Source organism: Vidua macroura, chromosome 23, assembly GCF_024509145.1.
Source record: "Vidua macroura isolate BioBank_ID:100142 chromosome 23, ASM2450914v1, whole genome shotgun sequence".
NCBI lineage: Eukaryota > Metazoa > Chordata > Aves > Passeriformes > Viduidae > Vidua > Vidua macroura.
The window spans coordinates 7,062,219-7,077,915 of record NC_071593.1 but is presented as its reverse complement, the minus strand read 5'-3'; the positions used below and the strand labels follow the sequence as shown (position 1 = coordinate 7,077,915).

Genomic DNA, 15,697 nt, shown 5'->3' with positions numbered 1-15,697 from the left:
CTGACGTGTCCCCAGGTGTGTCCCTGGTGCCCTTTCCCTGGGAATAAGCAGGAATTGCTCTCAGGGGCTGCCCCCCTGTCCCCGTGCCCTGCTGTCCCCGTGCCCTGCTGTCCCTGTGCCCTGCTGTCCCCGTGCCCCGCTGTCCCCATACCCTGCTGTCCCCGTGCCCTGCTGTCCCTATGCCCTGCTGTCCCTATGCCCTGCTGTCCCTGTGCCCTGCTGTCCCCATGCCCTGCTGTCCCTGTGCCCTGCTGTCCCTGTGCCCTGCTGTCCCCGTGCCCTGCTGTCCCTGTGCCCTGCTGTCCCTATGCTCTGCTGTCCCTGTGCCCTGCTGTCCCCCTGTGCCTTGCTGTCCCCATGCCCTGCTGTCCCTATGCCCTGCTGTCCCTATGCCCTGCTGTCCCCGTGCCCTGCTGTCCCCGTGCCCTGCTGTCCCCCCATGCCCTGCTGTCCCCATGCCCTGCTGTCCCCCCATGCCCTGCTGTCCCCATACCCTGCTGTCCCCCTGTGCCCTGCTGTCCCCGTGCCCTGCTGTCCCCTGGCCAGGGCCTCACCTCCAGTTCCCAGCATCTCCAGGAGGATTTCTGGCAACGCTGCCGGGTCCCGGGTGCCAACGTGACCTTTGTGTCCCTGTCCCCTCCCCTGCAGCCCTGGCCACCACCCCGCCACCCCTGCTGGTCGTGCACTGCAGCCAGACCGTCTACGGCTGCTGCCCCGACAACGTCACCCTGGCGCTGGGCGTGGGAGCGGCCGGATGTCCCAGTGAGTGCCACCGCCCCGGGGGGGGGACACCGAGGGACCCTCGGGGGGCTGGAGGGAGGATTTGGGCTCCTGTCCCCGGGGGGGTGAAGCTGGGAGCTCCTCAGCTCTAGGATGGTGGGATGTTCAAGTTGGAAAAGCCCTCTTCAGTTGGTCACCACAGAATCCTGTCCCCAGGTGCCACGTGCACGGGGTTTTGAGCATTTCCAGGGATGGTGATCCCATTGCTGTAGGATGGTGGGATGTTCAAGTTGGAAAATCCCTCCTGAGCTGGTCACCACAGAATCCTGTCCCCAAGTGCCACGTGCACGGGGGTTTGAGCTTTTCCAGGGATGGTGATTCCACTGCTTCCCTGGGCAGCCCATTCCAAGCCTGACCACTCTTTCCAGTGAACAAATCTTCCCAAATATCCAACCTGAACCCCTCCCCTGGTGCAGCTTTTCCTCTGGTCCTGTCCCTTGTCCCCTGGGAGAAGGGAGTGACCCCACCTGCCCCACAACCTCCCACTGCTGGTGATCCTCCCATCCTTCTGCTCCCAGGCCTCCATCCCTTGGGAATGCAGGAGGGCAGGGGGCTGGAGGGGACACTTTGGGTCCTCTGGATGTCCCCAGAGGTGCCTCCAGCTCCTTGGTGCCTCCAGCCCATTGCTGGGCTCGGGGATTTGCACCTGCCTGGGTGACAGCAATGTTCCATGGAGGGAAACGTGTCACCTGGGGACCTTCCAGAGGCCCAGTGACAGCTGGGTGACCCTCTGTGCAGGAAGCTGAGCTGGCCAGGGGCTCATTAATATTTATTCACTAATTATCCGAGCCAGCGGGAGCGTTTTGAAAGGCTCTCAACAGCTGAGGCCTGATGGGGGAAAACATCAGCGCGTGGAGACACAGCTCCAGGGTGGGATAATGCCTGGCTGCTGAGCAGGGAGAGCTGGATAATGGGGGGAAAAACAGCTGGATAATGGGGGAAAAAAACAGCTGGATGATGGGGAAAAGCAGCTGGATAATGGGGGAAAAAACAGCTGGATAGCGGGAAAAAAAACAGCTGGATAATGGGGGAAAAAAACAGCTGGATAATGGGGGAAAAACAGCTGGATAGTGGGGGGAAAACAGCTGGATAGTGGGGGGAAAACAGCTGGATAATGGGGGGAAAACAGCTGGATAATGGGGGAAAAAACAGCTGGACAATGGGGGGAAACCAGCTGGATAATGGGGGGAAAACAGCTGGATAATGAGGGAAAAAGCAGCTGGATAATGGGGAAAAAGAGCTGGATAATGGGGAAAAACAGCTGGATAGTGGGGAAAAAAACAGCTGGATAATGGGGGGGGGAAACGGCTGGATAATGGGGGAAAAAACACCTGGATAATGGGGGGAAAAGCAGCTGAATAATGGGGGGGAAAACAGGTGGATAATGGGGGAAAACGCAGCTGGACAATGGGGGGGAAAACAGCTGGATAATGGGGAAAAACCAGGTGGATAATGGGGGAAAACGCAGCTGGACAATGGAGGGGGAAAACAGCTGGATAATGGAAAAAAACAGCTGGATGATGGGAAAAAAGAGCTGGATGATGGGAAAAGCTGCAGGAGCTGTGGGGGTGCTGCCCAGGGGGATGCTCCAGGGGGCAGGGGCGTTTCCATTGCTCTGGCAGTGATGATCTTTGGGTTTTCCGATGGAAATCCTGCACACCCCAGTCCATGGACTCAGCTTTCCAGGTGCTTCCAATGGAAATCCACCCCCCAATCCATGGATTCATCTTCCCAGGGTTGGTGTTTCCAGTGGAAATCCACACCCAATCCATGGATTCATGTTCCCAGGGTTGGCGTTTCCAGTGGAAATCCACACCCAATCCATGGAATCCATGGGCACAGCTCCCCAGGATTGGTGTTTCCAGTGGAAATCCACCCCCAATCCATGGATTCGTCTTCCCAGGATTGGCGTTTCCAGTGGAAATCCTGCCCCCAATCCATGGACCCAGATGCCACCAGTCTGTGTCCCACCCGTGTCCCACCCGTGTCCCACCCGTGTCCCTCAGGGGGGTCTCACCACTCAAGGAGCAGCTTGACCCCCCTGGGCCGGGTTTATCCATGGACATTCCCTTTCCCTGCTCCTGGGATGTCCTCACCCCGCCCCGCTGCTCCCCAGGTGTCCCTCTGTGTCCCTTTGTGTCCCTCTGTGTCCCTTTGTGTCCCTTTCCCGCTGGGACAAGGACAGCGCCTGGCTGTCTGTCTTTGGCTGCCTTCCCTCCATCAAGCTGCTCGTTAATGAATTAATAATCACCCTCTAATTGCTTCCTTCCCCTTTCATGTTAATGGGAGAGGAGCTCTTGATGACAGCGGCTGGCGGAGGGGAGCAGCTGGTGGCACCGGGTGACACACGGTGACACGGCTGTCCCCTGCTGTCCCTGCCCTCAGGCACGTGCCAGTGCAACCCCTACGGCTCCTACGGTGGCTCCTGCGACCCGGGCACGGGCCAGTGCTCCTGCAAGCCCGGCGTGGGCGGCCTCAAGTGCGACCGCTGCGAGCCCGGCTTCTGGAACTTCCGCGGCATCGTCACCGACGGCCGCAGCGGCTGCACGCGTGAGGGACGGGGACAGCGGGGGGACACCCTGAGGGACAGGGAGGGGACACCCTGAGGGACAGGGAGGGGACAGCGGGGGGGACACCCTGAGGGACAGAGAGGGGACACCCTGAGGGACAGGGAGGGGACAGCGGGGGGACACCCTGAGGGGCAGAGAGGGGACAGCGGGGGGACACCCTGAGGGACAGGGAGGGGACAGAGGGGGGACACCCTGAGGGACAGAGAGGGGACACCCTGAGGGACAGTGAGGGGACAGCGGGGGGACACCCTGAGGGACAGGGAGGGGACAGCGGGGGGACACCCTGAGGGGCAGAGAGGGGACAGCGGGGGGACACCCTGAGGGACAGGGAGGGGACAGAGGGGGGACACCCTGAGGGACAGAGAGGGGACACCCTGAGGGGCAGCGACGGGGACAGGGACAGCGAGGGAACACCCTGAGGGACAGTGAGGGGACAGCAACAGGGACAGCGAGGGGACACCCTGAATGACAGTGGGGGGACACCCCGAGTGACAGTGAAGGAACAGGGACAGTGAGGGGACACCCTGAGGGACAGTGAGGGGACAGCGACAGGGACAGTGGGGGGACACCCTGAGGGGCAGGGAGGGGACAGTGATGGGGACAGGGACAGCGGGGGGACACCATGAGTGACAGCGAGGGGGACAGTGACGGGGACAGTGAGGGGACACCCTGAGGGGCAGGGAGGGGACAGCGACAGGGACAGTGAGGGGACACCCTGAGTGACAGTGAGGGGACACCCTGAGGGACAGCAACGGGGACAGGGACAGTGGGGGACACCTTGAGTGACAGTGAGGGGACAGGGACAGTGAGGGGACACCCTGAGTGACAGGGACAGGGACAGCGAGGGGACACCCCCTGAGTGACAGCGACAGGGACAGTGACAGCGAGGGGACACCCCCTGAGTGACAGCGACAGGGACAGTGACAGCGACCCCTGAGTTACAGTGAGGGGACACCCCTGAGTGACAGCGAGGGGACAGTGCCCGGGGGTGGGACAGGGGTGGGACACTTCCCTGAGTGACAGGGGTGGCACATCACCGCCCCTCTTCCCACATGGCTGCCAGGCCCCTCTTCCCCCTTTCCCATCCTATAACTGCATTTCCATTTCCCACCCTGTAACTGTGAGGTTTTTCCCCATTCCCACCCTATAACTGTGTTTTTTCCCCGTTTCCCACCCTATAGCTGGGTTTTCCCCATTTCCCACCCTATAACTGTGGTCTTTCCCCCTTTCCCACCCTATAACTGGGTGTTTCCCCATTTCCCACCCTATAACTGAATTTTTCCCCCATTTTCCCACCCTATAACTGGGTGTTTCCCCATTTTCCCACCCTATAACTGTGTTTTCCCCCCTCTCCCACCCCGTCCCCCGTCCCGCAGCGTGCGGCTGTGACCCCGTGGGCTCGGTGCGGGACGACTGCGAGCAGATGTCGGGGCTGTGCTCCTGCAGGACGGGCATCACGGGCATGAAGTGCACGCAGTGCCCCGCGGGCAGCCGGCTGGGCACCGCGGGCTGCGAGGAGGGTCAGGGCCTGCTGATTTGGGGTTTTGGGTCTTGGTTGTTTGGGGTTTTGGGTCTTGGTAATTTGGGGTTTTGGGTCTTGGTTATTTGGGGTTTTGGGTCTTGGCTATTTGGGGTTTTGGGTCCTGTTTATTTGGGGTTTTGGGTCCTACAGCTCTGGGGTTTGGGTCCTGCTTGTTTGGGGTTTTGGGTCCTACAGCACTGGGGTTTGGGTTCTGTTTATTTGCCATTTTGGGTCTTGTTTATTTGCGATTTTGGGTCCTCCTGATTTGGAGTTTGGGTCTTGTTTATTTGGGGTTTGGGTCTTGGTTATTTGGGGTTTTGGGTCCTGCAGCTCTGGGGTTTGGGTCCTGCTTGTTTGGGGTTTTGGGTGCTGTTTATTTGGGGTTTGGGCCATGCTTATTAGGGGTTTTGAGTCCTACTTGTTTGGGGGTTTGGGTCCTGTTTATTTGGGGTTTCGGGTCCTACAGCACTGGGGGTTTGGGTCCTGTTTATTTGAGGTTTTGGGTCTTGTTTATTTGGCGTTTTGGGTCCTGCAGCACTGGGGTTTTGGCTCCCTTGTATTTGGGATTTTGGCTCCCGTCTGTTTGGGATTTTGGCTCCTGTCTGTTTGGGATTTTGGCTCCTGCCTAACTGGGATTTTCCTGGATCCCCTCTCGCTCTGCCAGACCCCTCGGCCCCCCGGTCCTGCGAGGAGCTGAGCTGTGACTTCGGGGCCTCGTGCGTGGAGCTGAACGGCTTCGCCCACTGCGAGTGCCCGTCCCCGCTGTGCCCCGAGGCCAACGCCACCAAGGTTTGGGGACACGCCCCGGGGGGGGGGGGGGCTCAGGGACGTTTGGGACGGGACACAAAATCCTGCAGGAACTGTTCCCTGCTGGGCGAGGGGGACACACAGATGTCACAGATGTCCCCTGGCACCCCTGGGCTGCCCTGTGCCCCCCAGCCCACCCCGGGTCTCTGCCCCGGATGAGCCCCCCAAAAACGCTGCCGGCGTTCAGAGGGTGTCACCGGCACTGCTGTCACCGGGAGGGACCCGAGGTGCAGCTCCGGTGTCCCCCGTGTCCCCAGGTGTGTGGCTCTGATGGTGTCACCTATGGGGACCAGTGCCAGCTGCGGACCATCGCCTGCAGGCAGGGCCAGCGCATCACGGTCAAGCACGTGGGGCAGTGCCACGGTGAGTGTCCCCTGGGCAGTGCCACTGAGTGTCCCCTGGGCAGTGCCACGGTGAGTGTCCCCTGGGCAGTGCCACTGAGTGTCCCCTGGGCAGTGCCACGGTGAGTGTCCCCTGGGCAGTGCCACTGAGTGTCCCCTGGGCAGTGCCACGGTGTGTCCCCAGGGCAGTGTCACTGAGCGTCCCCTGGGCAGTGTCACTGAGCGTCCCCTGGGCAGTGCCACGGTGAGTGTCCCCTGGGCAGTGTCCCTGAGTGTCCCCAGGCCACTGAGTGTCCCCTGGGCAGTGCCACTGAATGCCCCCTGGGCAGTGCCACTGTGAGTGTCCCCTGGGCAGTGTCACTGAATGCCCCCTGGGCAGTGCCATGCTCAGTGTCCCCAGGCCACTGAGTGCCCCCTGGGCAGTGTCACTGAGTGCCCCCTGGGCAGTGCCATGCTCAGTGTCCCCAGGGCAGTGCCACTGAGTGTCCCCAGGGCAGTGCCATGCTCAGTGTCACTAGAACCACACTGTGTCCCCAGGGCAGTGCCAGCCCCGTGTCCTGAGGATGGCCCTGCCACCCCTGGGCCATGCCCTGGCACAGCAGCCGCCCTTCCCGGGCTCTGTCACCCCTTCCCGGTGCCACCCCCCTCCTCACCTCCCGCCTCTGCTGCTCCCGCAGAGTCCGTCACCCACGCGAGCCCCCCGGTGCCCCCCACGCCGCTGCCCACGCTGCCCCCGGACCGACTCCTGCTGCCCGCGCCCCCTCGGGCCACCACGCGAGCCCCGGTGGCCACCGGCTCGCCGCCGCCGCAAGCCAAGCCCACAGAACGAAGCCACCCCGCCACAAGGCGTGTGACAACGGCCAGGCCGGCCACCACGCCCTGGGTGACCCACGGCGTGCACAGAGCCACCGTCCGCCCGCTGGCCACCGTGCCCGTGGTGGTGGCCACCGGCCTGCCGGGCTACGGCGAGTCCGGCAGCGCCGAGGGCAGCGGGGACCAGGACATGGGGACCAGTGGTGACCAGGAGTCCAGCGGGGCGGGATCTGCCGGTGAGTGCCACCCCTGGGGCTCTGTGGTGGCACTGAGTGTCCCCAGGGCAGTGCCACTGAGTGTCCCCAGAGCAGTGCCATGCTCAGTGTCCCCAGAGCAGTGCCATTGAGTGTCCCCTGGTGGTTTCAGCCCCCCCAGGTGTCACCACGAGCGGAGTGGGTGACACACAGCAGTGTCACTGTCCCCCGGAGCGGGTGACACACAGAGGTGTCACTGCTGGCTGTCCCCTCACTGTCCCCCAGTGACACACAGAAGTGTCACTGCTGGCTGTCCCCTGGAGCAGGTGACACTCAGCAGTGTCACCGCTGGCTGTCCCCTCGCTGTCCCCAGGTGAGGAGGAGCCTGACGAGGGCCAGGTGACAGCCACGCCTGCCATCGAGAGGGCCACGTGCTACAACAGCGCCCTGGGCTGCTGCTCCGACGGCAGAACCGCGGCGGCCGACGCCGAGGGGAGCAACTGCCCCGGTGGGTTTGGGGCTGCGGGGCACCGAGGGGGCCCTGTGGGGTCGGGAGTTGGGGATCCCTCAGGGGGAGGACACAGGACCCCCAGGTGGATTTGGGGCTGGTTTGGGGTCAGGAGTCAGGGATCCCTCAAGGGGGAGGACACAGAACTGCCCAGGTGGATTTGGGGCTGGTTTGGGAAGGTTTGGGGTCAGGAGTCAGGGATCCCTCAGTGGGGAGGACACAGAATTGCCCAGGTGGATTTGGGGCTGGTTTGGGAAGGTTTGGGGTCTAGAGTTGGGGATCCCTCCAGGGGGATGACACACAGAGCTCTCCTGGTGGGTTTGGGGCTGGTTTGGGAAGGTTTGGGATCAGTTTGGGGTCAGGAATTGGGATCTCTCAAGAGGATGACACGCAGAGCTCTTCAGGTGGATTTGGGGCTGCTTTGGGAAGGTTTGGGGTCTGGAGTTGGGGATCCTTCAAGGGGGAGGACACAGAACTGCCCAGGTGGATTTGGGGCTGGTTTGGGATCACTTTGGGGTCTGGAGTTTGGGATCCCTCAAGGGGGAGGACACGCAGAACCCCCCAGGTGTATTTGGGGCTGGTTTGCGAAGGTTTGGGGTCTGGAGTTTGGGATTTCTCCAGAGGCATGACACAGAACTGCCCAGGTGAATTTGGGGCTGGTTTAGGGTCAGGAGTTGGGGATCTCTCAGGGTGGGAGGACACAGAACCCCCCAGGTGGATTTAGGGCTGGTTTGGGAAGGTTTGGGCTCCTTTTGGGGTCAGGAATTGGGGATTCCTCCAGGGGGATGACACACAGAGCTCTCCCGGTGGATTTGGGGCTGGTTTGGGGTCACTTCCTGGGGGTGTCTGCTGCTCCCTGACGCAGCTGGGATCTCTCCTCCTTCCCACAATTTGAGGAAGCACAGCCCCACTTCTGCTCCCTCAGAATATCCTCGTTTTCCTGAAAATCGTTCCTCAGGGGCCACGTCCCAGATTTTTCCCTGCTCAAGTCCTTCCTTGTTCTTTGGGGTTTCCAGTGGGACATCCCCTTCTCCTCTGGGAAAATGGCACTTTCCCTTTGAACCCGTAAAGGACAGCCTGGTTTGAAGGGAGAGGGAAAAGGGAAAGGGGAAGGGAAAGAGGAAAGAGAAAAGAGAAGGAGGGAAAGGGGAAAGGGAAAAGAGAAAGAGGGAAAGGGGAAGGAAAAGGGAAAGAAAAAGTGGAAAGGGAAAAGAGAAAGAGGGAAAGAGGAAGTAAAAGGGGAAACGGGAAAGAGAAAGGGAAAAGGAGAGGGAAAAAGAAAATGGAACAGGAGAGAGAAAGGAAAAAGGAAAGGAAAATGAAAAAGGAAAATGGAAAGGAAAAGGAACCTCCTGTGTGGTTCCCACAGCGGGATCTCTCCATCCTCTGCGTCCCCAGGGCAGGATCCAGCCCTGGCGCTCCTGGTGCAGCTCCAGGCTGGTTTGGCAGGGCTGTGGTTGCCCTGTGCCAGGCGTGCCCCTCGCCCCCGGCCCCGCTGCGCCCCGTGCGTGCCCGTGGCGTGTCCTCTAACGTGTCTCTCTTGTCACCCAGCGGTGCAGGGGGGCTGCTCTCCGCGCCGGAGCTCGCAGGAACCCGTCTGGTAAAAGCTGCCATCTCCAGCCTGGTCTTTGCCATCTGCTCCAGCACTAATCCTCCATGGCTGTCCCCGTCCCATCCCGACTAACCCGGCACTGGCACTACCCCCACACCGCCATCCCCCTTGCCCAGGGACTCCGGCGCTCCCTCGCCGCCCCTGCCCAGCTCAAGGGCTTTGTCTTGTGTTCCCTCCCTCCCCCAGCCACCAAAGTGTTCCAAGGGGTGCTGATCCTGGAGGAGGTGGAGGGCCAGGAGCTGTTCTACACCCCGGAGATGGCCGACCCCAAATCCGAGCTCTTCGGGGAGACGGCGCGGAGCATCGAGAGCGCGGTGAGCTCCGCGCCCCTCGCGGCGGGCACGGCTGGCACCTGGCACCCCAGGGAGCCCTGCTGGTGCCCCGAGAGGCTGCCCTAGATCAGAGCTAAAGGGTGAAGCAGGGATTTGTTACAAGGATCTCCTCAATGGGCCCACCTTAGGCATGGCCAGGGCCCACCCAAGGGGAACCCAAAACGGTCACAAAATGGACGGTGGTTCCCCGTCCCAGTTTTTTAATGGATCCTGTTCTTCCCCTGGCCCTAAAGAACAGCTGGATTTGTTCATGGATCCCGTTCTTCCCCTGGCCCTAAAGAACAGCTGGAATTGTCACAGAACATCCCTGCCCCACTTTATTTGTGGATCCCGTTCTTCCCTTGGCCCTAAAGAACAGCTGGAATTGTTCATGGATCCTGTTCTTCCCCTGGCCCTAAAGAACAGCTGGAATTGTTCATGGATCCTGTTCTTCCCTTGGCCCTAAAGAACAGCTGGAATTGTTATAGGATCCAGTTGTTCCCCTGGCCCTAAAGAACAGCTGGAACTGTCCCAGCCCATCCCTGTCCCACTTTATGGATCCCGTTCTTCCCCTGGCCCTAAATTCCTGGAAGTGCCCCAGCCCATCCGTGTCCCCTCCCTGTCACCTTGCCGAGGCTGGGAAGCGAATCCCAGCCCGGATCTTTCCCTGGGATCTTTCCCTGGCAGGATGCCCCCGTTAACCCTTTCCTTGCCCCACAGCTGGATGAGCTGTTCCGGGGCTCTGACGTCAGGAGGGATTTCAGGAGCGTCCGCGTGCGGGACCTGGGCCAGAGCAGCGCCGTCAGGGTCATCGTGGAGGCCCACTTCGACCCGGGTAGGGCCAAATTCCCTGGGCATTCCCAGCAGGAATTGTGGCTGGGAAATCTGCCTGGGTGGGGAGGAGAAGGAAAGAACCATCCCAAAATTTTTCATCCCGCAGCATTTCCATGTGAGCGCAGCTGGGAGGAGCTGCACGCTAAGGAGGCTGGAAGGGTTTTCTTTGGGAAAGGAGGGTTCTTTTCCTTGGAAAGGAGGATTCTTTTCCTTGGGAATTGAGGAATTATTTTCCTTGGAAAGAAGGGTTATTTCCCTGGGAATGGAGGTTTATTTTCCTTGGAAAGGAGAGTTATTTTCTTGGGAAAGGAGGATTATTTTCCTTGGAAATTGAGGGATTATTTTCCTTGGAAAGGAGAGTTATTTTCCTTGGGAATTGAGGGATTATTTTCCTTGGAAAGGAGGATTGTTTTCCTTGGGAATTGAGGGATTATTTTCCTTGGAAAGGAGAGTTATTTTCTTGGGAAAGGAGGATTATTTTCCTTGGGAAGGGAGGGATTTGGGGAGGTCATGGGAAGGAAATTCCTCTTGGAATCCTCACTGCTGCTTCCCTCCTTTCCCAGCCACGTCCTACACGCCCACCGACATCCAGGGGGCCCTGCTGAAGCAGCTCCGAGCTTCCAAGAGAAAAACCATCCTGGTGAAGAAGCCCCAGCAGGAGCACATCAAATTCATGGATTTTGGTGAGTCCCGAATTAATGGATTTTTGGTTTGGGGGTTCAGAATGCCAGCAGGGCTCTGCTGGTCTTGCCAACCCTTCAGAACTTCCCCGGGTGGGTCCGGAGGAATCCTGGAATGTTTGGGGTTGGGAAGGGTCTGGACGTGGGCAAGGGTCTTCCAGAGGGTGCTTGGGCACTTCCAGGGATGGGGCAGCCTCAGCTTCTCTGGGAAATCCATTCCAGGGCCTCCCCACGCCCTGGGTAAAGCAGGAAAGGGTTAAAATCCCCCCTTTTCTGCGGGATGTGGCCTGGAAAGGGATCCTGGCATTCCGGGGGGGGGTGGCCAGTCTGGGACTGCTCCTGCTCCACCCAGCCCGGGCTCCCAGGGCACACAGAGCCTGGCAGAGGCACAGCCCCACTGCCAGCGTCCCAAAAAACCCCAATTTGTGTCCACTTCGAGCCTCTTGTGTCGAAAATTTCTCCTCCAGGAGCACACTGGCTGTTCCTCTCATAACCCACACCTGACCCCAACCCAAACCCTAAAGCTAACCCACACCTGACCCTAAATGTAACCCACACCTGACCCTAAATGTAACCCACACCTGACCCTAAACCTGACTCTAAACCTAACCCACAACTTACCCTAAAGCTAACCCACACCTGACCCCAACCCAAATCCTAAATGTAACCCACACCTGACCCTAAACCTGACTAAAGCTAACCCACACCTGACCCTAAAGCTAACCCACACCTGACCCTAAATGTAACCCACACCTGACCCTAAATGTAACCCACACCTGACCCTAAACCTGACTAAACCTAACCCACAACTTGCCCTAAAGCTAACCCACACCTGACCCTAAAGCTAACCCGCACCTGACCCTAACCCACACCTGACTCCAGTCCCAGCTGACCCCAAACCCCAGCTAACCCCAAACCCCCTATCTGACCCCAGTCCCAGATAACCCCAAACCCCCTAGCTGACCCCAGCCCTAACCCCCTGCTGTCCCCAATCCCAGCTGACCCCAAACCCCAGTCCCATCTGACCCCAGTCCCATCTGACCCCAAACCCCAGCCCCAGCTGACCCCAAACCCCAGTCCCAGCTGACCCCAAACCCCACAGCTGACCCCAGCCCCAGCTGACCCCCAAATCCCAATCCCAGCTGACCCCAAACCCCAAACCCAGCTAACCCCAGCCCCATCTGACCCCAAACCCCAGTCCCAGCTGACCCCTCCCCGCTGTGTTCCAGACTGGATCCCCCGCCTCTTCACCACCACCGTCACCACCACCACGGGCACCACCATGGCACCGGCCACCACCCGCAGGGCGCCCGTGGCCACCACCCGCAGGGCGCCCGCGGCCCTGGGCGAGCCCGCGGCCACCGTGGCCACCACCCGCAGGGCGCCCGCAGCCACCGTAGCCTCGGGGTGGCACGGCGAGCCCACGGGCACCGTGGCCACCACCCGCAGGGCGCCCGCGGCCCCGGGCGAGCCCGCGGGCACCGCCGGGAGCCCCGGCCGGAGGAAGCCCACCCCGCCGGCCCCTGGCACGGCGCCCGCCCCGCGGCCCTGCGAGTCCCAGCCCTGCCTGCACGGTGGCACCTGCCAGGACGACGGGCACCACTTCACCTGCAGCTGCCCCGCGGGCACGGGAGGGGCCGTGTGCGAGAAATGTAGGTGCCAAAAAACCCCGGATTTGGGCCCTTGAAAATCGCTTCCCTCGCCCTGCCGTGGGGAGGGTGCCACCCCCCCCGCACCCCTGCCGGGTCGTTCCAGGTGGGATTTGGGCACTTCCAGAGATGGGAAAGGGTTAAAAAAAGCACTAAATGGCTAAAAAAAATCACCAAACAGCTAAAAAATCACTAAACTGCTAAAAAAAACACCAAACAGCAAAAAAATCACCCCATTCTCCCCCTTTCTTCCCCCTTTATTCCTCATTTCTCCCCTGCTCTCCCCCCATATCCCCCCATTTCCCCCAATTCCCCCCATTCTCTCCCTTTCCCCCCCTTCCTTCCCCCCTTGTCTCCCCCCTTGTCTCCCCCGTTCTTTCCCCCATTCTCCCCCTTTCTTCCCCCTTTATTTCTCATTTCTCGCCCCCATTTCCCCCCCATTTCCTCCCATTTTTCTCCCCCCATTGCCCCCCATTTCCCCCCCACTCTTCCCCCATTTCTCCTGCCCTTTTCCCCCCTTTTCCCCCCATTTCCCCCCCCATTTCTCCCCCTTCTCTCCCCCCTTGTCTCCCTTGTTCTTTCCCCCATTCTCCCCCCATTCTCCCCTTTCTTCCCCCTTTATTCCTCATTTCCCCCATTTCTCCCCCCATTTCTCCCCCCATTTCCCCCCCATTCCCCCCTCATTTCCTCCCATTTTTCTCCCCCCATTCCCCCCCATTTCCCCCCCATTTCCCCCCCATTTCCTCCCATTTTTCTCCCCACATTGCCCCCCATTCCCCCCCTTTGTCTCCCCCGTTCTTTCCACCATTCTCCCCCATTTCTCTCCCCATTTCTCCCCCCCATTTCCCCCCCTCATTCCCCCCCATTTCTCCCCCCCATTCCCCCCTCATTCCCCCCCATTTCTCCCCCCGATTTCCCCCCTCATTCCCCCCCATTTCTCCCCCCGATTTCCCCCCTCATTCCCCCCCATTTCTCCCCCCCATTTCCCCCCTCATTCCCCCCCATTTCTCCCCCCCATTTCCCCCCTCATTCCCCCCCCATTTCTCCTCCCATTTCCCCCTCATTCCCCCCCATTTCTCCTCCCATTTCCCCCTCATTCCCCCCCATTTCTCCTCCCCATTTCCCCCCTCATTCCCCCCCATTTCTCCCCCCGATTTCCCCCCCTCATTCCCCCCCATTTCTCCTCCCCATTTCCCCCCTCATTCCCCCCCATTTCTCCCCCCCATTTCCCCCCTCATTCCCCCCCATTTTTCCCCCCATTCCCCCATTCCCCATGCCCGTTCTCCCCGCAGCCCCCGGCCCGTTCGTGCCGCGCTTCGGGGGCCGCTCGGTGCTGGCGCTGCGGACGCTGCGCGCGTACCACACGCTGCGCGTCGCGCTCGAGTTCCGCGCGCTGGAGCCCGCGGGGCTGCTGCTCTACAACGCGCAGCGCCACGGCAAGGACTTCATCTCGCTGGCGCTGCTCGGCGGCTTCGTGCAGCTGCGGTGAGCCCGGCACGGCCCGGCGTGCCCCGGGGGGCAGAGCGCGGGGGGCGTTCATTTTTGGGAGGGCGTGGTTGGAGTGGTCGAGCTCGGGTGAGCCCCAGGATGGGAATTCGCAGCCCAAGAGGGAGAATTTGTATCCCAAGAGGGAGAATTCGCAGCCCAAGAGGGAGAATTCGCATCCCAAGAGGGAGAATTCGTATCCCAAGAGGGAGAATTTGTATCCCAAGAGGGAGAATTCGTATCCCAAGAGGGAGAATTCGTATCCCAAGAGGGAGAATTCGCATCCCAAGAGGGAGAATTCGTATCCCAAGAGGGAGAATTCGTATCCCAAGAGGGAGAATTTGTATCCCAAGAGGGAGAATTCGTATCCCAAGAGGGAGAATTCGTATCCCAAGAGGGAGATTTTATATCCCAAGAGGGAGAATTTGTATCCCAAGAGGGAGAATTCGTATCCCAAGAGGGAGAATTCGTATCCCAAGAGGGAGAATTCGCATCCCAAGAGGGAGAATTCGTATCCCAAGAGGGAGATTTTATATCCCAAGAGGGAGAATTTGTATCCCAAGAGGGAGAATTCGTATCCCAAGAGGGAGAATTCGTATCCCAAGAGGGAGAATTTGCAGCCCAAGAGGGAGATTTTATATCTAAAAGGCCTCAAAATGGTCAAAAATTGGGATTTTTTAATTTTTGGGAGGGTGTGGTTGGAATGGTCAAGCTCAGGTGAGCCCCAGCATGGGAATTCGTATCCCAAGAGGGAGAATTTGTATCCTAAAAGGCCTCAAAGTGGACAAAAATTGGGATTTTTTATTTTTTGGGAGGATGTGGTTGGAATAGTTGAGCTCCGGTAAGCCCCAGGATGGGAATTCACAGCCAAGAGGGAGAATTTGTATCCCAAGAGGGAGAATTTGCATCCCAAGAGGGAGAATTCGTATCCCAAGAGGGAGAATTCACATCCCAAGAGGGAGAATTCGTATCCCAAGAGGGAGAATTTGCAGCCCAAGAGGGAGATTTTATATCCCAAGAGGGAGAATTTGTATCCCAAGAGGGAGAATTCACATCCAAAGAGGAAGAATTTGTATCCCAAGAGGGAGAATTTGCAGCCCAAGAGGGAGATTTTATATCTAAAAGGCCTCAAAATGGACAAAAATTGGGATATTTTAATCTTTGGGAGGGTGTATTTGGAGTGGTCGAGCTTAGGTGAGCCCCAGGATGGGAATTCGCATCCCAAGAGGGAGATTTTATATCTAAAAGGCCTCAAAGTGGATAAAAATTGGGATATCTTAATTTTTGGGAGGGCGTGGTTGGAGTGGTCGAGCTCGGGTGAGCCCCAGGATGGGAATTCGCAGCCAAGAGGGAGAATTTGTATCCCAAGAGGGAGAATTTGTATCCTAAAAGGCCTCAAAGTGGATAAAAATTGGGATATTTTAATTTTTGGGAGGGCGTGGTTGGAGTGGTCGAGCTCGGGTGAGCCCCAGCATGGGAATTTGCATCCCAAGAGGGAGAATTCGCAGCCCAAGAGGGAGATTTTATATACTAAAAAGTCTCAAAGTGGACAAAAATTGGGATATTTTAATCTTTGGGAGGGTGTATTTGG

The 15,697-nt window shown here is 59.3% G+C and overlaps 1 protein-coding gene across 1 annotated transcript in view; it reads left to right on the top strand.

Moving 5' to 3' along the window:
• Window positions 1–15,697, top strand: part of AGRN (agrin) — a 56,331-nt gene that overhangs the window by 24,431 nt on the left and 16,203 nt on the right. Inside the window, 12 exon segments of the mRNA XM_053997259.1 lie at window positions 649–762; window positions 3,166–3,330; window positions 4,727–4,870; window positions 5,537–5,661; window positions 5,937–6,042; window positions 6,698–7,069; window positions 7,401–7,535; window positions 9,334–9,461; window positions 10,179–10,293; window positions 10,856–10,975; window positions 12,202–12,624; window positions 13,914–14,106. Coding sequence (XP_053853234.1) covers window positions 649–762; window positions 3,166–3,330; window positions 4,727–4,870; window positions 5,537–5,661; window positions 5,937–6,042; window positions 6,698–7,069; window positions 7,401–7,535; window positions 9,334–9,461; window positions 10,179–10,293; window positions 10,856–10,975; window positions 12,202–12,624; window positions 13,914–14,106 — 2,140 coding nt within the window.